Here is a 20,863-nt window from a genome sequence, read left to right as displayed (position 1 = left end):
TTGATTATACTACACCCCGCAATCTGTAGTATTTAAATAAGCCGACATTTTCAGCACAATGCCATGTAATCACATCCTATGTATCCTGAATTTACCACAGAATTCGCGGTTCTCACTATTCAATATTTCCGTGTAAAATTTTATGTAAAATGAGTATATTATACTTTATACTATATTGATAAAAGAATACAGTGGAGGTCAATTACTTCAGTGCACCTATATCGATTATATTCTTATTTTTCACTTCACGCAAGTGTCGTCTTTCTTGGTACTTCCGCTGTATGGGTTTCCTTATTTAGTTTCATTATTTAAAGTAGGTGTATAGTATACAGAATGCTTAAAAAAGTAAAACTATCGTACTCAATAAAAAATCTTAGTATCAATAGATCGCGTATAGATTTTTCGTCACACACTTGGACTTCATTTTGGTTCTGGAATGCTTTTTAATTTACTTTCTCCGTGGCGTTAAAATCCTTCGTGAGTTTTAGACGATTTGATAACATGCCCCCATTCTCCATTCCTCTCTCTCTGTCTTGAGAAATCTTGATCCAATTCTCCACGCTTATAGCTTTCTGGTCTCCTGCTATATTATCTTGCCACCGTAATCGGGAGCGTCCACGTGATCTTCTTCCAGTTGGAACTTCTTCCTATATCACCCTTACTATTCCAAGGGCGGATCCAGAGAGGTTGCCATGGGGGCCATGGCCCCCTCCGAGAATTTAAAAAAATAGAAATTTAAATATTTACAGTTCAAATGATTTTAGTTTCAAACACATTATATATGTACAAAACAGGGGATAAATATGTCATCTGGACTAGAATTACGATAATTTTACAAAGTGCCGATTGTTAGAACGACCTTGGCAGCCATCAAAATCGTATCAATTTTCATATTCTGTACACACAAAGAATAAAAAAGAAATGAAACGTTACTTGGGTCACCAGCACTTAGAACAAAGGAGTTGGTTGATCTTTTCGCACATTCAAAAGGGATTGTTTTGCGTTTTATTTTTCTAATATAAAATATGGTCACAATAAAGGGATGACAGCTCAAAGCCTTGTCACGAAACGTTTAACATCTTTCGCCACACTCATGGGCAAAGACAGAGTCATACAAACACATGAAAAAACATCATATCACAAGCAGTGCGTTTAGGTTGGGCTTGATTTTCTACAAAGTTATCGCAACCCGCAAAAGTCAGTCATTAACCAGATATACTCTCAGAGGTCTAAACAGATACAAGAAAATAGAGAAAGAATACGATCAATAGTAGAGTCCATAGTGTTCTGAGGTCGACATAATAGTCCTCAACAGACATGTTGTGGTGAAGAAATAATTGAACATAATGAATCAGGTTCAAAGTGCCAATTATTACTCTGTCATATTTGACGAAACGACCGACATATCCCACGTGGAACAGCTTTATCTAAATTTGGGATACATAGGTACACAATAACAACATTCGTGAAGACTTTCACGTCTATTCTATTCTATTCTATTCTATTGAAGTTCAATAGAATAGAATAGAAATATGCTTTATTGTCATGGAAAATTGTACAATTTTATCGACAAAGCTTATAAAAAGTCATTCGTTTATAAAAAGTTCATTGACGCTTATGAGAACATAAAAATAATTAGTGAAAATCAAGAAAGAGGGGAAGAACAATTCCTGACAGGAGAAGCATTGGGAAAAATAGTATTTAACTTGTTGAAAGAACTGCACTTGGATCCGAAGAAATGTGTAGGAATCGGTACTGACTTTAAACTTTAATAATACTTTAATAACGTTAATACTTTACGAAGCACGTTAATACGTTAATACGAATATCTTTATAGCACTCAAAAGTGTGTGAAAAGTGCCTTAAAACTCAAACTCACCATTGTAACCCTAATTTTTAAAAATTACCCCCATATCCCCTGGTACCCCTTCCCAAAATAGGTTCATGGCCCCTCCCGAAAATCGGTCCTGGATCCGCCCTTGTACTATTCTTTCGTCAGAATGTCTTCTGAGGTGTTCTGCCCATTGGAGTCTTCTGGACGTTATTTCTTTCATTATGTTAGCGGCTAGATGTAGCTCTTCGATCTCTTTACTAGTTCTTATTCTATATTGTCCTGCTGCTCCTCAAATACAGGTCCAAAGATCTTACTTAGGATTTTTCTTCCTACCATACATTACTACGGGTCGTATGATTGTTTTAGATAGTTGTATCTTTGTATGTCTTGTTAGTTGTTTCGAATTTATTAGGATTTTGAAGGGCATACAGACATCTTTTTCCGCCTTTTAACCTATTGTTTATTTCATGTGATCCATGTTATTGTTTTCAGTTATTGTTGCTACGAAATAATTAAATTCTCTGACGCACTCAACGTTAAAGTCATTGCTGGTGAGGTTCTATCCGACTCATCATATTTATATTATTTAGTTTTGATTTCATTGATTGGAGTTCCTCTGCTTCGCTGGACTGAGTCCGGCACTGGCAGTTCGTGATATTTTACTAATAATCTATGTTTTGATCTAAAAATAACGTCTCGTTTTTGGCTACCGGGTAGTGTTTATTTAAAATCATAAAACAAAAATTAGGTACCATGTTAATGTTAATTTAAAACGTAAAATAATTTCACTTGCAATTGCAATCATGGCCAGTTTAAATTTTGTTCCTTACAATCAGTTCTACGGGCAAAGACAAAGATACGTAAGTTTTTAAATTGTGTATATCTGAATAATTTGCTATTGTTGTTGTTTCTTAGTATCTGCTTGATTTTTTTTAATACCTATGTTTGCCAATAACTCAAAACCAACAACATAAGTTGCTTTTGCTGAATATTGAAGTAAGAAGCGGAATGAGGCAGAACGGAACATTTTGTTATATTCAACATGAAAAATTTACCATATTCACCAAATCTTACAGTTTCTCTATATTTTCGATATCTTAGTCATATCGACAGCATATCTGAGGTTATTAATAGGACGGGTATTCATTTTTGTGCCTTTTTTTTTCTGTTGTGCAAGTTGAAATATCTTTTCTACATAAAGGTTGAACAGTAGCGGGAAGAGAATAGAACCCTGTTTTTCATCTTTTTTTTTTCCATTTATTTTGTGTATAGGCCTTTGGCGATTCTTAGTGCCGATTTTTGATTTCAATGTAGTAAAAAAATTGTTCAAAAATATATTGTGGAAATATAATATTCCAATGTTAATATGACTTCACATACTACAATATGTTTATATTATAATCGGGCAATAAATACTATCAATATTTGTCAAAACATAAAAAGAATTATTATAAGTAGGCAGATTTTACCATAAACATTATTTATTTGATTCGTTTTATAGGTTTTTGGAATACATTTTTAATGTTTTATATTTAATAGGTAATAAATTGGTTTTTGTTGAATTTTCATATTTTTCTAAAGCAGTGTTTCCCAAACTTTTTTAGACCGGGGACCCTCTTTCATTTACTAACATTCAATAACATTTAACATTTAATAACATTGTCAAATCAAGGAGAAGATCTAGTATGCCGTCTAAGATTTGGTACAGTTATTTAATAGAAAAAAATGTTTTTACTTACGCCATCAATGTGCCAGTTACACAATTTCTTTCTTCTTACGTTTTCCTTCCGTATCAAGATAATCCGTTACGTTAGTGCCTAGATTTTCCTAGAATTGTTCTAGAACAGCGTTTCCCAAACGGCGGGTCGCGACCCTCTAGTGGGTCACGGGCAGATTTCAGGTGGGTCGCGGCGTGGCTTTTACAGTAGTTGAGTGGCATGGCGTACAGAATACAGAATTGCGTATCATCATGGGTGAGGGATGGGTCGCGAATATGAAAAAACATCAGAATATGGGTCGCCAGACATAAAAGGTTGAGAACCACTGTTCTAGAAGGATAAATTCGACTTTCTATAGCATATACAATATGTATATAGGCACGGGCGCCCATATAAATTAGGGGGGCCATAAGTGAAGATGTTGTACATTATATTTTGTATACTTTGTATAACCATATATAGTTTAAAGCACCGGAAAAGCTAGGGGAGCCACGGTCCCCCTGCCCATGGGTATGGGCGCCCATGTATATAGGTTATAACAGCAAATCTACTAAGATGTAAATTAGAGCTGGAGGGTCAGAAAATAGAACAAGTCATGGTGTTTAAATATCTAGGCATCACACATCACAACTAGGGAAAGCTCGAAACATACGTGGAAGATAAAGTGAATAGAGCAAACAGAGCCGCAGGTTGCCTAAATGAAACAATATGGAGAAAGAAAAATATAAATATATCGGAAAAGAAATGAAAGGCAGAATTTAGAAAACAGTCATCAGACCAATAATAGTATGTGCTGTAGAAACACGATCTGATACAGAGAGGACAAAAAAATGTTAGAGACAGCAAAGATGAAAACCTTTCGAAAAATCGATGGTAAGACACTATGAGACAGAGCTGGAAGCGCAGATATACGACGGAGATGCAATGTGGACAACATTAATAACTGGGTAAAAAACAGAAGAGTAGAATGGAACGACTTGTAATAGAATTGGAAGCTTGAAATAGTTACGTCATTATGGTCTGTAATCCTTCGAAACTTGTAGCGAATATTACAATGTCGTCAGCATATCTCAAATGAGTCAGTTTTCTTCCATTAACATTGATTCCTTTATCTATCCAGTTAATGTCTTTGAATACGTCTTCCAGCCCCAGTGTGAATAGCTTTGGTAAAATACCGTCTCCCTGGCGAACACCTCTGTTGATTGGTATAGCTTTGGTTTTCTCATCTATTTGTATTTTCATTGTAGCTTTCTTGTAAATATTATGTATGAGCATTCTGTATCAGGAATCTATCCTGCAGTTGTTCATAGCTCTCTCTATTGCCCAAAATTCTATGGAGTCGAAAGCCTTCTATTGACCAATAATCTTAAAATGTGTGTTTATTTGTTTTTTTTTCAGGAAACCATAATGAGTGCAACAATGTTTACAAAAATCCCAGAAACGACCAAAACTAAAATTCCTGTTCCTGCTAGTCCTACTCCGTTACGTAGACATAACAGTCTCCGCTTGAGGGGTGAAAAACCCTTCACTTATCCGATAGGGAAGCGGCGAGATGAGGAAAACAACATTATTATAGCCAAGGAAAGGTAGGATCAAAGTTTTACTTAAATCAAAATTTTTTATAAGGTTCCACAAATTATTTAGCTGTTTCGTCTAACTTATAACAATTTCGTTTAAAAACGTTTATTTTTTTTTGTCTTATTTTGGTTTTGTCTTTGGTTTTACTAGGAATCCAGTTTTTTCTTTTTCTATTTGACAGTTTGATATTCAACATTTTGCTTTTTATAGATTGATATGTTTTCGCTAAATTCGCTATGTTTTATAGTTACGTCGGATTGGTAAATTGTCGCGTGTAAACTTGCCTCTAGACTCTAGAGGTTCTATAAAGTGTAGCATGATATCTCCGACATGTAACTTGTCACTGTTTGTGGCCGAGATGGCCGAGCTAAGCACTTTTTTATTTCCCTAATCTGATTTCCTATGCTTAGCTGTATGTGTTCCATGTTTGTGTCTCATATCGTGAATTTGAGATCTTTTTAATTTTCCATCGTTTTATTTTCATCAGAGTTCAACTAAGTATATTTGGAAGGATTGAATCAGTAGAAATGAAAACTCAAACTCTTTAACAAGATATGGACCGACGAAGAGCTACCAAAGGAATGGAGCGAGAGTGTAATTATTAAGATACCAAAAAACGCTGAAGTAGATGCGAGAGTTGGCGAGATTGCTAAGTGCATCTAAGATAGTGTCCAAGATCATATTAACAGACTGAAGCCTGAGCTAAACAAGAAACTAAGAAACAACCAAGCAGTCTTTTGCCCTAAAAGCTTCACTATCAACCATTTGCACTCTATGAATTATATTGCAACAAGCTACGAATGGCAAAGAAATATAAAATAATATTTAGAAAAGTCCTTCGACAAAATAAACATTATTCTGCAAGGGATACAGAACCATACTGGACCATGCGGGAAAACTGGTAGAAGATATTATAGATGTACAAAGCGAAGGTAAACAAGGATAGCTTTAAAAGATCGAAAAGCTTGCAAAATAGTCCAATAAGGCCTTAAGATAAATACAAAAAAATCAAAATTCTTAAAAAAACAGCCACGAATCTAAAATGAAACTAAATGAAAGACAAATAGAGGAAGTAGATAACTTTACATATCTATCATTAATCATAGAAAAAAGGCAGTATAACTCAAAATGAACTAAAATCAAAATATTTAACAGCTATATTAAGAGTATAGTATATTATTGTATTGCGCAAAACCCTGGAGATAGGAAGAAACAACTACAAAAACATTACAAACCTTTATAATGGTAGGGCAGCAAAGTATGCTAAATGTGCAGTCACTCGAGCGTTTAGGGCGCCTATTGGGTTGTGAAGAGTAGGTCCTAAAACCAAAAAAAGTTAAGTAAAGTTTTCCATTTTAGTGGCGACTTTCCATTTTTAATTTAATTTTTCATTTCCTACAATCGTTTTTTAGATTATAGCCCCATTTATCCATAGGTAATTCGAAAAAATGTAAGGAATCCAAATCTGCAATAAAAATAGGGGCTCCCATTTAAGATTTTAAAGTAACTCTCCACCTCACCTCTGTGGGGGGGGGGGGGGGTAGTGTATTTTTCAGTTTTTCGATCTGATGTTCATTTCGCGAAATATCGCGGGATTCGTATTTAAAATTTTAAATTTACTTCCCTCTCCGTGGGAAGTCGTGTTTGGTATCATTCGATAGATTTTTAAAAAGTATTAAGCACGTATTTTTTTAATTTTTCGATTTGTCATTCATTTCGCGAAATATTCGCTTTTTTCTTGTGAAACTTTGGGACTCACCCATTTCCTTACGCCTCGCTCAAATCGTCAGATTTTTGAAATATACACTGTTTTGCATGTACTTAACTTACCTTATCTTAATCTGACAATTTCGAATTTTTCTAAGGATAGATTTTCTTTTTCGCCCCCCCCCCCTTAAAGAACTCCCCTGCATTAAGAGCCAATATATGGTAAAAGTACATTTTCAGGGTACAAGGTTTCTCCCCATGTAATAATCTGACGCGCTCGAGTAACTGCAAAAATCCCCGCTTGGGATCCCCTACCATAAATAAATCGTTGAGAAAAATTTAAAAAATATACTGGCCCGATAAAATAACAAACACAGAACTATGAAGAAGAACAAATCAAAAGAAAATAACAGTCACGATTATAAGATGGAAATGGAAATGGATTATACATACGCTAAGGAACCACCAAAATAATATCAAACAGACATTAGAATAGCAACCAGATGAAAGAAGACGGAAAACCGGATAATACATGGAGAAAAACCATAACAAGAGATAATAAAAGAATTTGTCTGAGATGGAGAGAGGTCAAAGAGAGAGCGAGAAATAGACAGGAATGGAAAAGACTTGCTGACGAAATTTCGAAGGAATAAAACAAGAGGATGCGCTGATCCAGCAAATCAGCCATCTTTCATTTTTCGCTAAGGATTTTCCTGGTTTTCCCTCGTGATTTACCATGGAATCTCGAATTTCTACCATGGAAACGCGAGAATTTTACTGTCATCGTTGCATTTAGTTGTCTTTTTAAAGACAGATCACATGCTATGATTTTTTTGTGACGGATATTCTTGAGTTGGGATTGATTTCATGTAATCGAATGAACTATTTTTTAGTAAAGTCGTCCCAGGAACGTAACTCATAAATATTGGCGATATCATTTTAAAGTCTTCTACTTTAAAATGTATAATATACGTCTGAATTGCCAATATAAATGAGTCAGATTAAATCAATTATTAGAAGAATTTTTTTACTTAGCAACAACATTTTTGTTTAATTTAGTAGTATGTATTTTGTATTTTGACAACGACACCCGATTTGGGCGTCGAAACGTTAATAAAATTGTTTTTTCAATTTAATTGTGGCTTATTTCCTATATAAATAGTTAATCAAGAATGGGGGGATTTTATATTACAATCTTCAATTATTTTGAAAAGTCTTGTAAAAAATGAAAATTAGAAAATATAGGGCTACGTTTAATATTGAAAAATGTTGTGTTTGTTATAATTTTTAGAACCATTAAAAATTTTGTCATAAATTTGTATTCTATTCTTTGTAGTAATAATATATGCTTATATTCTACATTTTATGAAATAAATCTTGATATTAAAAAGATGATATAGTTAATTATATTTCCCAAATATAACTAAAATTAACTGTACTATTAGCCCAGATCAGAACCACACGGCCAGCAAAGACCGCAACCACAATAATAATCGATTCCCCTTTTCGGACACAACGCACCACCAGTCCTCGTTCAACCCTCTTTTACAACGGGGCCGATCGTTCATGGAGAGGAGCGACCGGGGGGTTCAACATGGAGCTAAGAGACCGGAAAATATGAAAATCGGGAATCGAAGTCCCGTAGAGGTGCTAAAAGGAGGTACTACCCCAGTGTCGCCCAGTAGAGTGAGAAGTCTGGTAAGTAGGTTACAAAAATTAATTATTTATAAGGGTTTTTGGGTTAGGCTAGGTGTTAACGAACGATAAATGGTTATAGGTGAAGGTCGAATGTACGTGGATCCCCATATTTTTAAAAAAACTTATATTTATTAAAATCCTATTAATAGAATTTCCTGTAGCTGGCTGTAAATCATTAAACACAAACAAATTTTAATGAAAAAATCCTTTATAAAAGGTATATTTATTTAAAAAAAACCCTCAAAGGGCCGCATCTATCACTCACAGAACGTTTTCGATCTAAGTAGATCATCATCAGTGCTGTTACAGGCAAATCACATGCTGAGCCTCAAAAAATACATGGGTAATAACACTTTAAATGTTAACAAAATGTGTTACAATGACATTATTATTGAAATTTCCAAGTGATGGATAAAAATCCGTAAGGATATGGATATGTCCTATGACCAGGTCATAGAATGCCAAATGCCATATCCTTTATAGGAAGATAAAGGCCTTATCCTTACAAATTTTTATCCATCACTTGAAAATTTCAATAGTAATGTCATTGTAACATATCTTGTTAAGGTTTAAAGGGTTTTTACCCATGTATTTTTGGTGGCTCAGCATGTGATTTGCTTGTAACAGCACTGATGATGATATACTTAGATCGAAAACGTTCTGTGGTAGATGTGGCCCTTTGAGGGTTTTTTTGTAAATAAATATACCTTTTATAAAGGATTTTTAATTTTATATTTATTAAAGAATTTTAATTATTTAACACTGTCACATCGTGTTAGTCCATGTTGTTAGTTGCGATTTTTGATTATTAATTATTTCTATCTCTTGTGTTTCCTTTCTTGTGTACTGGTATAAATATTACATTTGACTATTCTCTAGGTAATCATTTTTCTTCCATATTAGATTTAGGATGCATAATAATATTTTCTTTACCTTTTCTCCTATATGTTTAAACATCTCTGGACTCTGGACTAACTTTATGGCTGCCAGTCTTTACCTTTCCCATTGCTTCGTCTAGTTCTTCTTCCTGTATAGCTTCAGTTTCCTCTGTGTTTTCTTCTGATGCGCCAATTACGTTTTCATTTTCCTTTGCTTTTCCTTGATTTCCTTTTAACAGTTGATCGACATGTTCTCTCCGTCTTTCCATTATGTCCTTTGTCATCGGTTAATATTGTTCGTTTTTGTCATTATTTGTTTTAGTTTTATTTCTTTGTTGCTTCGTAGGTTTATCAGTGTTTTATAAAACAATTTTACATTTTCTTTAGAGTTTTCTTCCATTTTTTCTCCGAACTTATCCCAGCTTTACTTTTTCTCATTTTTGATTATTTCTTTAACTTTTATTCTCTGTATTTTGTATCTTTCGTATTGTGTTTGCATTTTATCTTGTATGCATTCCTTTCAGAATTTCTTTTTCTTTTAAACTATAATCGAGACACATAATAAACTAAAATTGGTACTCTAAAACAAACTAAATTTGGCGTACATTCTGCGGTATCTAAACTAATTCTTTTACTAATTAACGATTGCGTCCAAACTAGTTGATACTTAAGCTATGACTCTAACTAAATGAAAACGGCGTCCACACTAGATTGAGTCTAAATTCTTACTTATAACACAAATACGCGTAAGTTGTAACTCTAATACTAATAAATGCAGCGTCCAGACTCGACGGATTCTAAACTCATACTAACTGCGTTCAAATTATAACTGCTTCGCCTATCAGGGGTTTGTGGGACAACTATTCGGTAGGTAAAAACCTGTTTTGAAAGTAAACATTTGAAGAGTTCAGGACAAACAGGGAATGTCAAATTTTATACATATTGATATTTACACCAATAAAGGTTTAATTCTTATGATATCAAACTACTTAGGAGATTTTTAGCAGAATTCTAGCAATTCTTATTCTATAATCTTAATACCGGGTGTCCACTTATATTTTCCCCCATTTTAACTGCCTATAACTTCTAAACGGCTCAAGATAGAAATATGTATGCGGTTTTCGCTGAAATGTTTTATTTTAGTAAAAGTTTTGTCTGAATGGACTGAATTTTTTATATCGCTTTCAAATACGAAAAGAAAAATAGCGGATTTTTTAAAAAAACGTTGTTGACTTTTTTTTAAAGAAATACCCAGTATATTTTTTGTAAATTGAAAGAAAGGTCATTCACCTATCCAGCGATATAAAGTTTTTCAAAATCGGTTGTCAAATCACTGAGTAATTAATTTTTAAAATGAGAGGTGCAACGTGGATATCACATACCTAAATAACATAACTAAGAAAATTGATATTATGTTACGTGATTTCCACATTGCATCTCTCATTTTAAAAATTAATTGCTCAGTCATTTGACCAGCGATTTAAAAAAAAATTATATCGTTGGATAGGGAAATGACCGTTTTTTCAAGTTTTTAGGTAAATGACCATTTTTTATGTCGCTTTTAAAGAAAAAATGGCGGATTTTTGGAAAAAAAACGTTGTTGACTTTTTTATTGAAACACCCAGTATATTTTTTTGTAGCTTGAAAAAACGGTCACTTACCTATCCAGCGATATTAAATTTTTTAAAATCGGTTGTCACATGACTGAGCAAATAATTTTTAAGAGGATCGGAACGTATTTTCGGCTGCAATGCTATTCAAATGGGGATTCATTTTTTTCAAATCCTGAGAAAACTAATAAGTATTTTGGAAAAATTTAAACGCAGAATGAAAGATTACGTTATTAGCGAGGGCCGAAAGTCCCTGAGAACTTCTACAATGTTTATTTTAATAAGTTACAGGGGTGAAAAAACTAAGAGAAAATTTAGTGTGATTTTTAAATTCAAATATCTCATTCAAAATAAACTTTTTATTTATTCTAAGGGACTTTCGGCCCTCGGTAATAATTTAGTCTTTCATTCTGCGTTTAAATTTTTCAAAAATATTTATTGGTTTTTTCAGGATTTGAAAAAAATGAACACAATGCCGTGGTAATATTTTCCAAATCTGTCTTTGTCTTACAACGCACTCAACCGAATATAATATTGTCAGCATATATTGTCAGTCAGACACTGACAATCAGTGACAATTTTAAATATTTGACATTGCATCGGGAATATTTTGAGAAACTGATTAAATATTATTGATATATAGTGTATTTGATAAATAATTGATTTAAGACGTGAACTTAATAAAAAGTTATTTATTGTGTATTATTTGTGAAAGATCCAAGCAGAGAATACATCAGATATATCCTGTGATCCAAGTATTTTGTTGTTAGAGATGTTCAAAATTGTAAGCGTTCCAAAATAACAACATATTATTAAAAAATCACTTTAACACTTTTCCTCTTTTCTCGATTGATTATTAGTTTTTGTTGTACAAATAAATTATTACAATCACTGAAAACATAGTTAGTGAAAAAATTATCACATTTATTAACTGAATTAATAATTTGCAATTATAAAAATAACAGTTATCCAAGAACATTCAAAAGCCATCTCTTTAAATTAATTATGACATTTTCAAGTAGAATGACATTCTAGTAATGTTTACATATCCACACCAGTGTGAATTTTACAACACGTAATTTGCCGTGTAAAGACAGAAAAAGTAGGGATACACGTAAAATATTTGCGAATTATGTACCCATAGCCTTAAAATGAAAGATGCAATGTGGAAATCACATAACATAATATCATTTTGCTTAGTTATGTTATTTAGGTATGTGATATCCACGTTGCACCGCTCATTTTAAAAATTAATTACTCAGTGATTTGACAACCGATTTTGAAAAACTTTATATCGATGGATAGGTGAATGACCTTTCTTTCAATTTACAAAAAAATATACTAGGTGTTCCATTAAAAAAAGTCAACAACGTTTTTTTCAAAAATCCTCCATTTTTCTTTTCGTATTTGAAAGCCATATAAAAAATTCAATCCATTCAGACAAAACTTTTACTAAAATAAAACATTTTGTCGAAAACCGCATATTTCTATTTTAAGCCGTTTAGAAGTTATAGGCAGTTAAAATGGGGGAAAATATAAGTGGAAAACCGGGTATAATATTAATCTATATTAACTTATTAATTCAATAATGCACCAAAAAACTGCTAACATTCCTTATTTTTGTTCAGTGGCGTGGGGACAATCCTGGTTCTTCGCCTGGATAAAAATTCTTAAAAAATTTATATAGACTGATTTTTCTGGTTATTGTCCTGAATCGATAGGCTAATCGATAGTACTCAGTTTTTGCTACCACATGGCGAGAAAAGCCAAAATTCATGAAAAAAGTGACATTCCTTGTTTTTCCCTGTACTCTTCATTTGGAAAAATACTTGGATATATTTCTTCCAGAAATTTTTACTACTATTTTTTTATTTTCCAGTCCTTATCTTTAGCCAATGTTAGACAAGGAAACCATAGTTCTAAATCGCCTTCAATAATCACTTCCTCTCCGAACCGTCAAATTTCTGCCGATTCGAGAAATTTTTCGACTGGTGCTATAGATAATTGGGATTCAGAAAGCGTAACTAGTATAGGTAAGTCATTTATATTGCATTCTAACAGACATAATAAAAGAAAAGTATAAACATTTATTTTAAATAACAGTTTGTGATCATTAGAGCGACTCGATAACAATAAAATAATTTTCTAACGTTTCAACATTTACTCATTTCACTAGGAACTCGACAAGTCAGTTAAAAGTTAATAATTTCCGGGAAACTACATCAATTCATTGATAACTTTTTATTCTCCGTTAGAAAATGGCACTCTTGCATTGCCTATGCATTAGATATGTTGAAAAAGTATCTATTCATTACAAAGTACTCGTTACTTACGAATACCGAAAGTACCGATTACTATACAGAGAGGCAAATCTTTACTTTGATTACTCTGATTACCTACTTCGTACCATCGTATCAGAGCGAGTAACGACTATTGTTTCTACTTTGATTACTCTGATTACTTCGTACCAATCGTATCAGAACGAGTAACGACTATTGTATCTACCTTGATTATTCTGATTACTTCGTAACAATCGTATCAGAGCGAGTAACGACTATTGTATCTACAACCAGTACACTTGATTACTTTCTACCAATCATATCCCAGCGAGTAACGGACGGGACCGGTATTTTACGAGTGTTATCAAATATCGTTATCGGTATGAAGCGTTTTAAGGGTGTGAGCCTCAGAACCTCACACTGTGAGGGTGAGGAGAAGATAGAAGATGAAACAGAGGGAGGTATAATAGAGGTAAAATATGTAATGTATGTCAAATAAAGATCGAATGCGAGAACCCTATATTTTTATCTAGATCTATATCTATACCTATACAAAATACCTACCTACTGAGAAATACGATTCTCCATATGATTACCGGTACTCAAATACAAAAGTAATAAAAGTAATCATAGTAATCAAATCATTTTTATCCCTTAAACAGATCGGTAAAGATCGTTGTTATATCGAAATACCTATACAAAATACCTACCTACTGAGAAATATGATTCTCGATATGATTACCGGTACTCAAATACAAAAGTAAGTATAGTAATCAAAGTAACGAATACTGTAAATGATTACTTTATACAAAAGTAACGATTTGTAACGAATACTCGAAAGTAACTATAATCAACATCACTACTATGCATTCAAACCGACTCAGGCATCACAATCTACTCGTTTTCATCAATTTTTATACAATTGATAGATACACACCTGCAAAATTAGAGGAACACCTTAAAATGGGGCATGTTTGATGTCTCGAATCTCCTAAACCAGTTGTCAGATTTGAGTGATTTTTTAGTATATTGTAGCCTTATTATTTAAGAATATCAGTGTAATAATATTGTTGCTAGACAGGTAAATGTCATTTTATACCGGGTGTAACAATCATACTGTGTTTTTTCCTTGAAGTTCGGAACACCCTGAGGAATATTCTAATTCTGGCCTATATAAAATATTGAAATTAAAACTGAATTGTAGAGTTAGGCTTTCTTAACTGTTTCTTTTTTGATTCATTTGCTTATGTTGGATAATAAAAAAGTTAGGTATTTTAACAACTAGCCATGTTCTTCGTCAATACAGGATGTTTCTAAATAAGTGCGGCAAACTTTAAGGGATAATTCTGCATGAAAAAATAATGACAGTTTACTTTATAAACATATTCCGAGATACGGGATGTTGAATTTTTTCTTGCAAACTGACGATTTATTTATTGTTTTAAAACCGGTTGAGATATGCAAATGAAATTTGGTAGGTTTTAATAGGTAGTTATTGCGCATTTTTTGGCATAAAATTAAACATTTTATATTCACCATTGGCGTGCATATGGGTATAAACATTATAGATATATCCCGTAGGCACGCCAATGGTGAATATAAAATTCTTACTTGTATGTCAAAAAATGCACAATAACTACCTCTTAAAACTTGTCAAATTTCATTTGCATATCTCAATCGGTGTTAGAGCAATAAATAAATCGTCAGTTTGCAAGAAAAAATTCAACGTCCCGTATCTCAAAAACGAAGCATTTGCGGACATATGTTTATAAAGTAAACTGTCATTATTTTTTCATGCATCCCTTAAAGTTTCTCGCACTTATTTAGGTACACCCTGTATTGATGAGGAGCATGGCTAGTTGTTAAAGTACCTAACTTTTTTATTATCCAACATGAGCAAATTAACCAAAAATGAAAATGTTAAGCAAGCTTAAGGCTACAATAAAGTTTTAATTTTAATATTTTATATAGGCTAGAATATTCCACAGGGTGTCCCGAACTTTAAGGAAAAAACACAGTATGATTGTTACGCCCGGTATAAAATGACATTTACCTGTCTAGCAACAATATTATCACACTGATATACTTAAATAATAAGGCTGCAACATACCAAAAAAATCACTCAAATCGGACAACTGGTTTAGGAGATTCGAGACATCAAACATGTCCCATTTTTAAGGTGTTCCTTTAATTTTGCCGGTGTGTGTATTACTTGAAAATATTCTTAAACCCGTCTTAGAAATCCATTTACAAAATTATAATTCTAGCGTTTTATTCTTTTGTGATTGTCCGATTTTCTCTTCAGTGACTTTAACTACACTTTGTAGATTCCTGTATTATTTGATACTTATTGATTTTTTTTATCGTTAACCTGTTCAATTATTTCGTTATTAATAGTGTTACAGCCTTGTAACTTAGGGGGTAGGTGCAAAAATTCGGCTCCAATGCATTTTAAATGTATTCATTTTTTTCGAATCCTGAAAACCTAATAAATATTGAAGTACACCTACACACATACTCGTACAATGCGAATCTATACGCTATCTATAAGCTATCTCGTACAACCCCAGCCCCGATGTATGTTTCAATGGGGCAGTTCTTCCCTAATCGTGTGGTTCCGGAAGGTCTCTATTTTTTCTGGTTGCCTTTACACATGTGCCCCATGTGGCTGAGTTATATGTTTTTGCCATCCTAATCTTTGTCTTAAATCTCAGTTTACTCTTCCTATCTATTAGCGATAAGAGTTGACTCCTGAGTGTTTTAGCTTTATTGACCGTTTGTTTCACGTGTTCTGTAAAGGTCAGCTTTTGGTTCAACGTTACATCTAGATATTTGGCTTGATTTGAACATAAATTTAGGCATCGAATAGGGATAGTACCCCAATTGGTCTACCACCTCTTTTTTGGTACATGACTGGCTATGTTTTGACAGCTATTTTCCACTGCACACACCATTCTTGCAGTTTGTTAAGCACTCTTGGTAGGTTTCTTTTTGCCAGATCTTGGTTGATACTGCTAGGAGCTAGCGCTGTATTGTCTACGTATCGACTTAACGATTTTGGTTCAGTTGGGGTGTCTGTCGTATATATTATTATGGTGTATAGATATGGTGATAGTACCGCTCTCTAATGGCACATCAGCCTCCATGTTTCCAACTTCTGATAGGGTGGCCCTATTCGAATTCTAATTCTCCTTTCGGCTAGGTATGAGACAGAAGATATGTCATCGCCTCACTATAACCATATTGGTTCATTTTATACAGCAGGCTTTTGTGCTACACTCTGTCGAATGCTTTAGATATCTAGAAAGGCGGCTGCTGTATATTTCTTTTCATTTAACTCTTTCGAAATATATTCTGCTATCCGCAGCACCTGAAGTTCACATCTGAGTGTGTTCGGATCTGTATCCGAACTGTACTTCAGGTATTGTTCAGACTGCTTCTGATTCTTTTTTTTTTAGCCTAGCTAGTAGGTATGACCTGCTCTGCAATTTTTTATTGCTAGTATGTAATAAGCTTATCGGTCGATAATGCTTTGAAAATGTGCCGTTTTCTGTGGTTTTCAATCATTATTACGTGAGCTTCTTTCGATCTGTCGGGAAAATGTCTTAATCTTAAGATGTTGTTGATTAAAGTTGTTATGTATACTATTGTTTTTCCTGGAAAATTCTTCAGAGCTCTATTCGTAATCTTGTCTGGTCCTGGAGATTTTTTTGGCATTAGTACACTCGATCAGACGTCTGACCTCTTCAGGGGAATTGTGTGTAATGCCTATGTTGCCCCTTCTTCTTTTTAGAATTCTACATTTTCTCTCGACTTCTGTGAATTCCAAACTTCATGAAATGATAATTTTCCCTACCTCCTCTTTCCAGCATGTTTTTCATTCCTTCCACTTTGTCTTCTTCTGCGTAGGTACATAATTTCATTTTCTCCATGTAAAGGTGGGATTGGATTTTTATTTCAACGAATATTTATTCATAAGAGACTTTTATAATCAACAAAGAAGTTTGGTTCTTGTCTTATGTTAAGGACAAGTGGCATCCATAAAGTAAATTGGTATCCTAGTGAAGATTTCTCAACAAATTTTTGAACATACATCAAGCCGTGGCCTTTTAAATGAAATCACTTTGTTTTGTTCGTTATTTTTATTTTATATTTTCTGGCTGTCAAGTAGAAGTTATCTATTTTATACTTTTGTTTGTGTGTATATCTATGTACAATACAATACAATACAAAAAAGTTTATTTTGCCAAAAAAAAACAGAATATTACAATATACAACAGAGAATATACAAAACGTTTTTAGACAAAAACGGATCTTCTCACGATTACAAAACCGATTACAAAAAGTCCACCACAAAGGTAGACCTTTGCGAAAATACCCCAATGAGAAGTAATATTTAATATAAGACAAAAGAAAAAATTAATAAACTAAACCAAAACTGAACTGTGTTGAAGGAGAAGGGCATTAACAAATCAAATACGATAATATTTATAATATAACTTCTAGACCCAACGAAAAAGTGCCAAGGACGAGAAGCCGGACAGTGTGCAGATTCTCGACAGCTGGATAGATGGTAGAAAAATAGTTGTTAATAATTTAATTTAGTTAAGTTGTTCTTGTAATAACATGTTTCTTATATACTTTCTAAATTTAACCAGAGACAAGTTTTTTGTTCTTTTTGACAGCCCGTTCCACATTTTGACAGCTAGATAAGAAAATGATTTTTGGAAAGCCGCAGTTCTGTGACGCGGAAGAAGAAATGTTCCAGTGTTCCGTGTAGTATGTATTCTAGACAAATCTGAAAATTTTTCATTTAAATATGGAGGTTTCCCAGTCTTAACAATTTTGTATATAAAATTATACATATGTTGCCTCCTTCGATAAACCATTTTAAGGATGTTATGTTGATTAAGGTAAGGTGTTATATGGCGATTATACGGAATTCTATATGAAAATCTTACACAACTATTTTGGATTTTTTGGATTGACTTTTTAAGTAACCAAGATATAGAGTCGCCATAAACAACGTCACCATAATCAAACAGGGACAAGACAAGAGTATTGCAAAGATAATATTTTTGTTTAGATGTTAAGTATTTTTTTATTTTATATAAATTTTTTAATCTGAGATATCCTGCAGTTAACTTTTTCTTTACATGTTTTTGGAAAGAAAGTTCATTATCAAAGATAATACCCAATTTTTTTGCATGTTTTACAATGGGGATTGGATTGTTATTAATGTTAATTTGTAATGTATTTTCGATAAGCTCTCTGGCATTTTTATTTTTATTTATAATTATTATTTGCGATTTGGATGCATTTAATTGTAAATTGTGATTTTCTGCATATGAAGATATACATTTAAGGTCCGCATTTAATTTATTTTGAGTGTCTATTATAGTGTGTCTATTTATAGGTATTTTTAACTGGGAGTCATCAGCAAACTGCTTAAATTTGCAGAATTTAATGCAGTTTTTCATGTCAGCAACATAAATGGAAAATAACAGAGGTGAAATTACCGAACCTTGTGGGACGCCATTTTAACTAATTTAAATTCTGACTTATCAACACTTGAGTCTTTTTTAACAAGAACACAACTAAATCTATTCGTCAGTAGGTTTTGCATGAGATTGACTGCACTGTTGGAAAAGCCAAAGTAATGAAGTTTGGCCAACAGCATCTCGTGACCAATAGTATCAAATGCTTTACTAAAATCCAAAAGGGTCATGCAAGTACTATTTTGTTTTTCTTCATTTTCTCTGATGTCATTCAAAATGCTGACAAGTGTTGTAGTGGTACTAAAGTTTTTCCGGAAACCCGACTGGCAATCAGGTATTATTTTGTTAATTTCAACAAATGACTCAACACTTATTTACACAACACAATTTACAACACTGACTTAACACATTTAAATGACATTTATAAACTTGACATATTGCGCCAGCTGATATTTTGTAGCAGTTCTGGAATTTGAATTATTCGAAAAAATAATACTGTAAAAAGTTATAAAACATTTAGGATAAAATGGCACAATATTAAGTTACACGTGTTAAAAGGTAAGGACCAAAGAATGCAATAAAAATATTGAAAATTTACCATAAAAGCACTTTACTTTTAAATCCAAGTTCTTTGCAGAAATATTACTTTTGCTTTTAACCCTAGGCGAAGTGTTTCCCTTATTACATTGCTCTATGTGCTTCTATACACAGTATTGCCAATATTTATCCACTTTATAAACATGCTGTGCCTAAATGTATCTTCTACTAGGCCTGGATCCCGCGTATAAAAAAGTTGATTAATAGCAAGCTGAAAGTTTATTAATAGCTTAACGGTGTCTAAATAGTCGGACAAACTTTGATGTATGAGAACACTGGAACAGGGGAAGTTCTAATTAACGGGATCCAGCCCTATACGCTGACTGATTCAGTTGTTATCTAGAGTCCGTTCAGAGAGGTTTCTCTCCGGGCCAGAAACCCGTATAGTTGGGAGTTCTGCATTGAAATGATGTAAATCAAGTTAAAGTTCAAACATAATATTATTATATATCCTACAACGTAAAATAATGACAATTTTATACCATTTAAATAGTTCAAGTACTTAATGAAGCTTAAAATAGGAAAAAACCTCGCAATTTTTACAGAATGGATCGATTTGCTTGAAAATTTGAGAATAAGTAGTGGATAGTCCAAGGATCAAAATCTATATGATGCCTAAAGGCGCTTTTACCATGGGGGTGGTTGTCACCCCATCTCGGGGGTGGAAATTTTTATTATATTTTGACCGCAAGAGTTGATAAAAACATTCATTATAAGCAAAAAATGTTCTATACATTTTTTTGATAAAATTAATAGTTTTCGATTTATTCGGTATCGAAAGTGTTAGTTTTATATCGAAAAAATCAATGTTTTTAATCAGTTTTCTTATAATAACTCAAAAAGTTTTCGTTTTATTAAAACAACTTTACTTTTGAACAAAATGTACTGAACAAAAATGTACCTTTTAAAAAAATAAACAAAACCGTTTTTTTTAATTTTCTTTAAGACCAATAGTAATCGAGCTATACTTTATTAGGTATAATATGTTGGCTCTTCTTCGTCAAATGCTAAATATTGTAGTTTCAAAGAACGGGAAAACTATGCATTTATGGAGGATAACTTGTTAAAACTAATTTAAAGTATTTAAAAATACGTATCTCCAGAAAAAAATCTCTAGCTAAAAAAATTAAGTGACTTATAATGAAAAGAATGTCAGTCCCTATTTTTTTCAGCAAAAAAGTGATCGTAAACAACCCCCAACCATCACCCTAATTAAAATTTGTCATTGACCTAATTTGGTTTTCTTGATTTATGTATTGTTAATAGCTTTTAGAAGTTTGATCGGCTTAGAATAATTAGTTCTTAAAAAAATGGAGTTAAAAGCGAATAACGAGTTTTTGTAGTTTGGTAAAAACCCTTTTCTTCATAATAGAAAGATTAGCATCAGAGATACGAAAAAATATTTAAATTTGAAATTATAGCTTATTTAATTCCAAAGAACTTGGTTTGCAAAAATTTTTTTACGG

At 32.8% G+C, this 20,863-nt stretch overlaps 1 protein-coding gene across 4 annotated transcripts in view; it reads left to right on the top strand.

The window, feature by feature from the left end:
* The window catches only part of LOC114327138 (protein quick-to-court), an 80,190-nt gene that overhangs the window by 16,052 nt on the left and 43,275 nt on the right, over positions 1-20,863 (top strand). For 2 of the 4 annotated variants that reach the window (XM_028275652.2, XM_050646336.1), the window contains exons 2-4: positions 4,951-5,138; positions 8,283-8,535; positions 12,903-13,056. In XM_028275652.2, the coding sequence (XP_028131453.1) occupies positions 4,960-5,138; positions 8,283-8,535; positions 12,903-13,056 (586 nt within the window). In that variant the 5' untranslated portion in view covers positions 4,951-4,959. Of the gene's footprint in view, positions 1-2,559; positions 2,695-4,950; positions 5,139-8,282; positions 8,536-12,902; positions 13,057-20,863 lie in introns of those variants that run through there. The other 2 variants (XM_028275650.2, XM_028275654.2) reach the window with 2 other exon arrangements.

Source organism: Diabrotica virgifera, chromosome 3, assembly GCF_917563875.1.
Source record: "Diabrotica virgifera virgifera chromosome 3, PGI_DIABVI_V3a".
Classification (NCBI taxonomy): domain Eukaryota; kingdom Metazoa; phylum Arthropoda; class Insecta; order Coleoptera; family Chrysomelidae; genus Diabrotica; species Diabrotica virgifera.
This window is presented reverse-complemented; position numbering and strand designations above follow the sequence as displayed.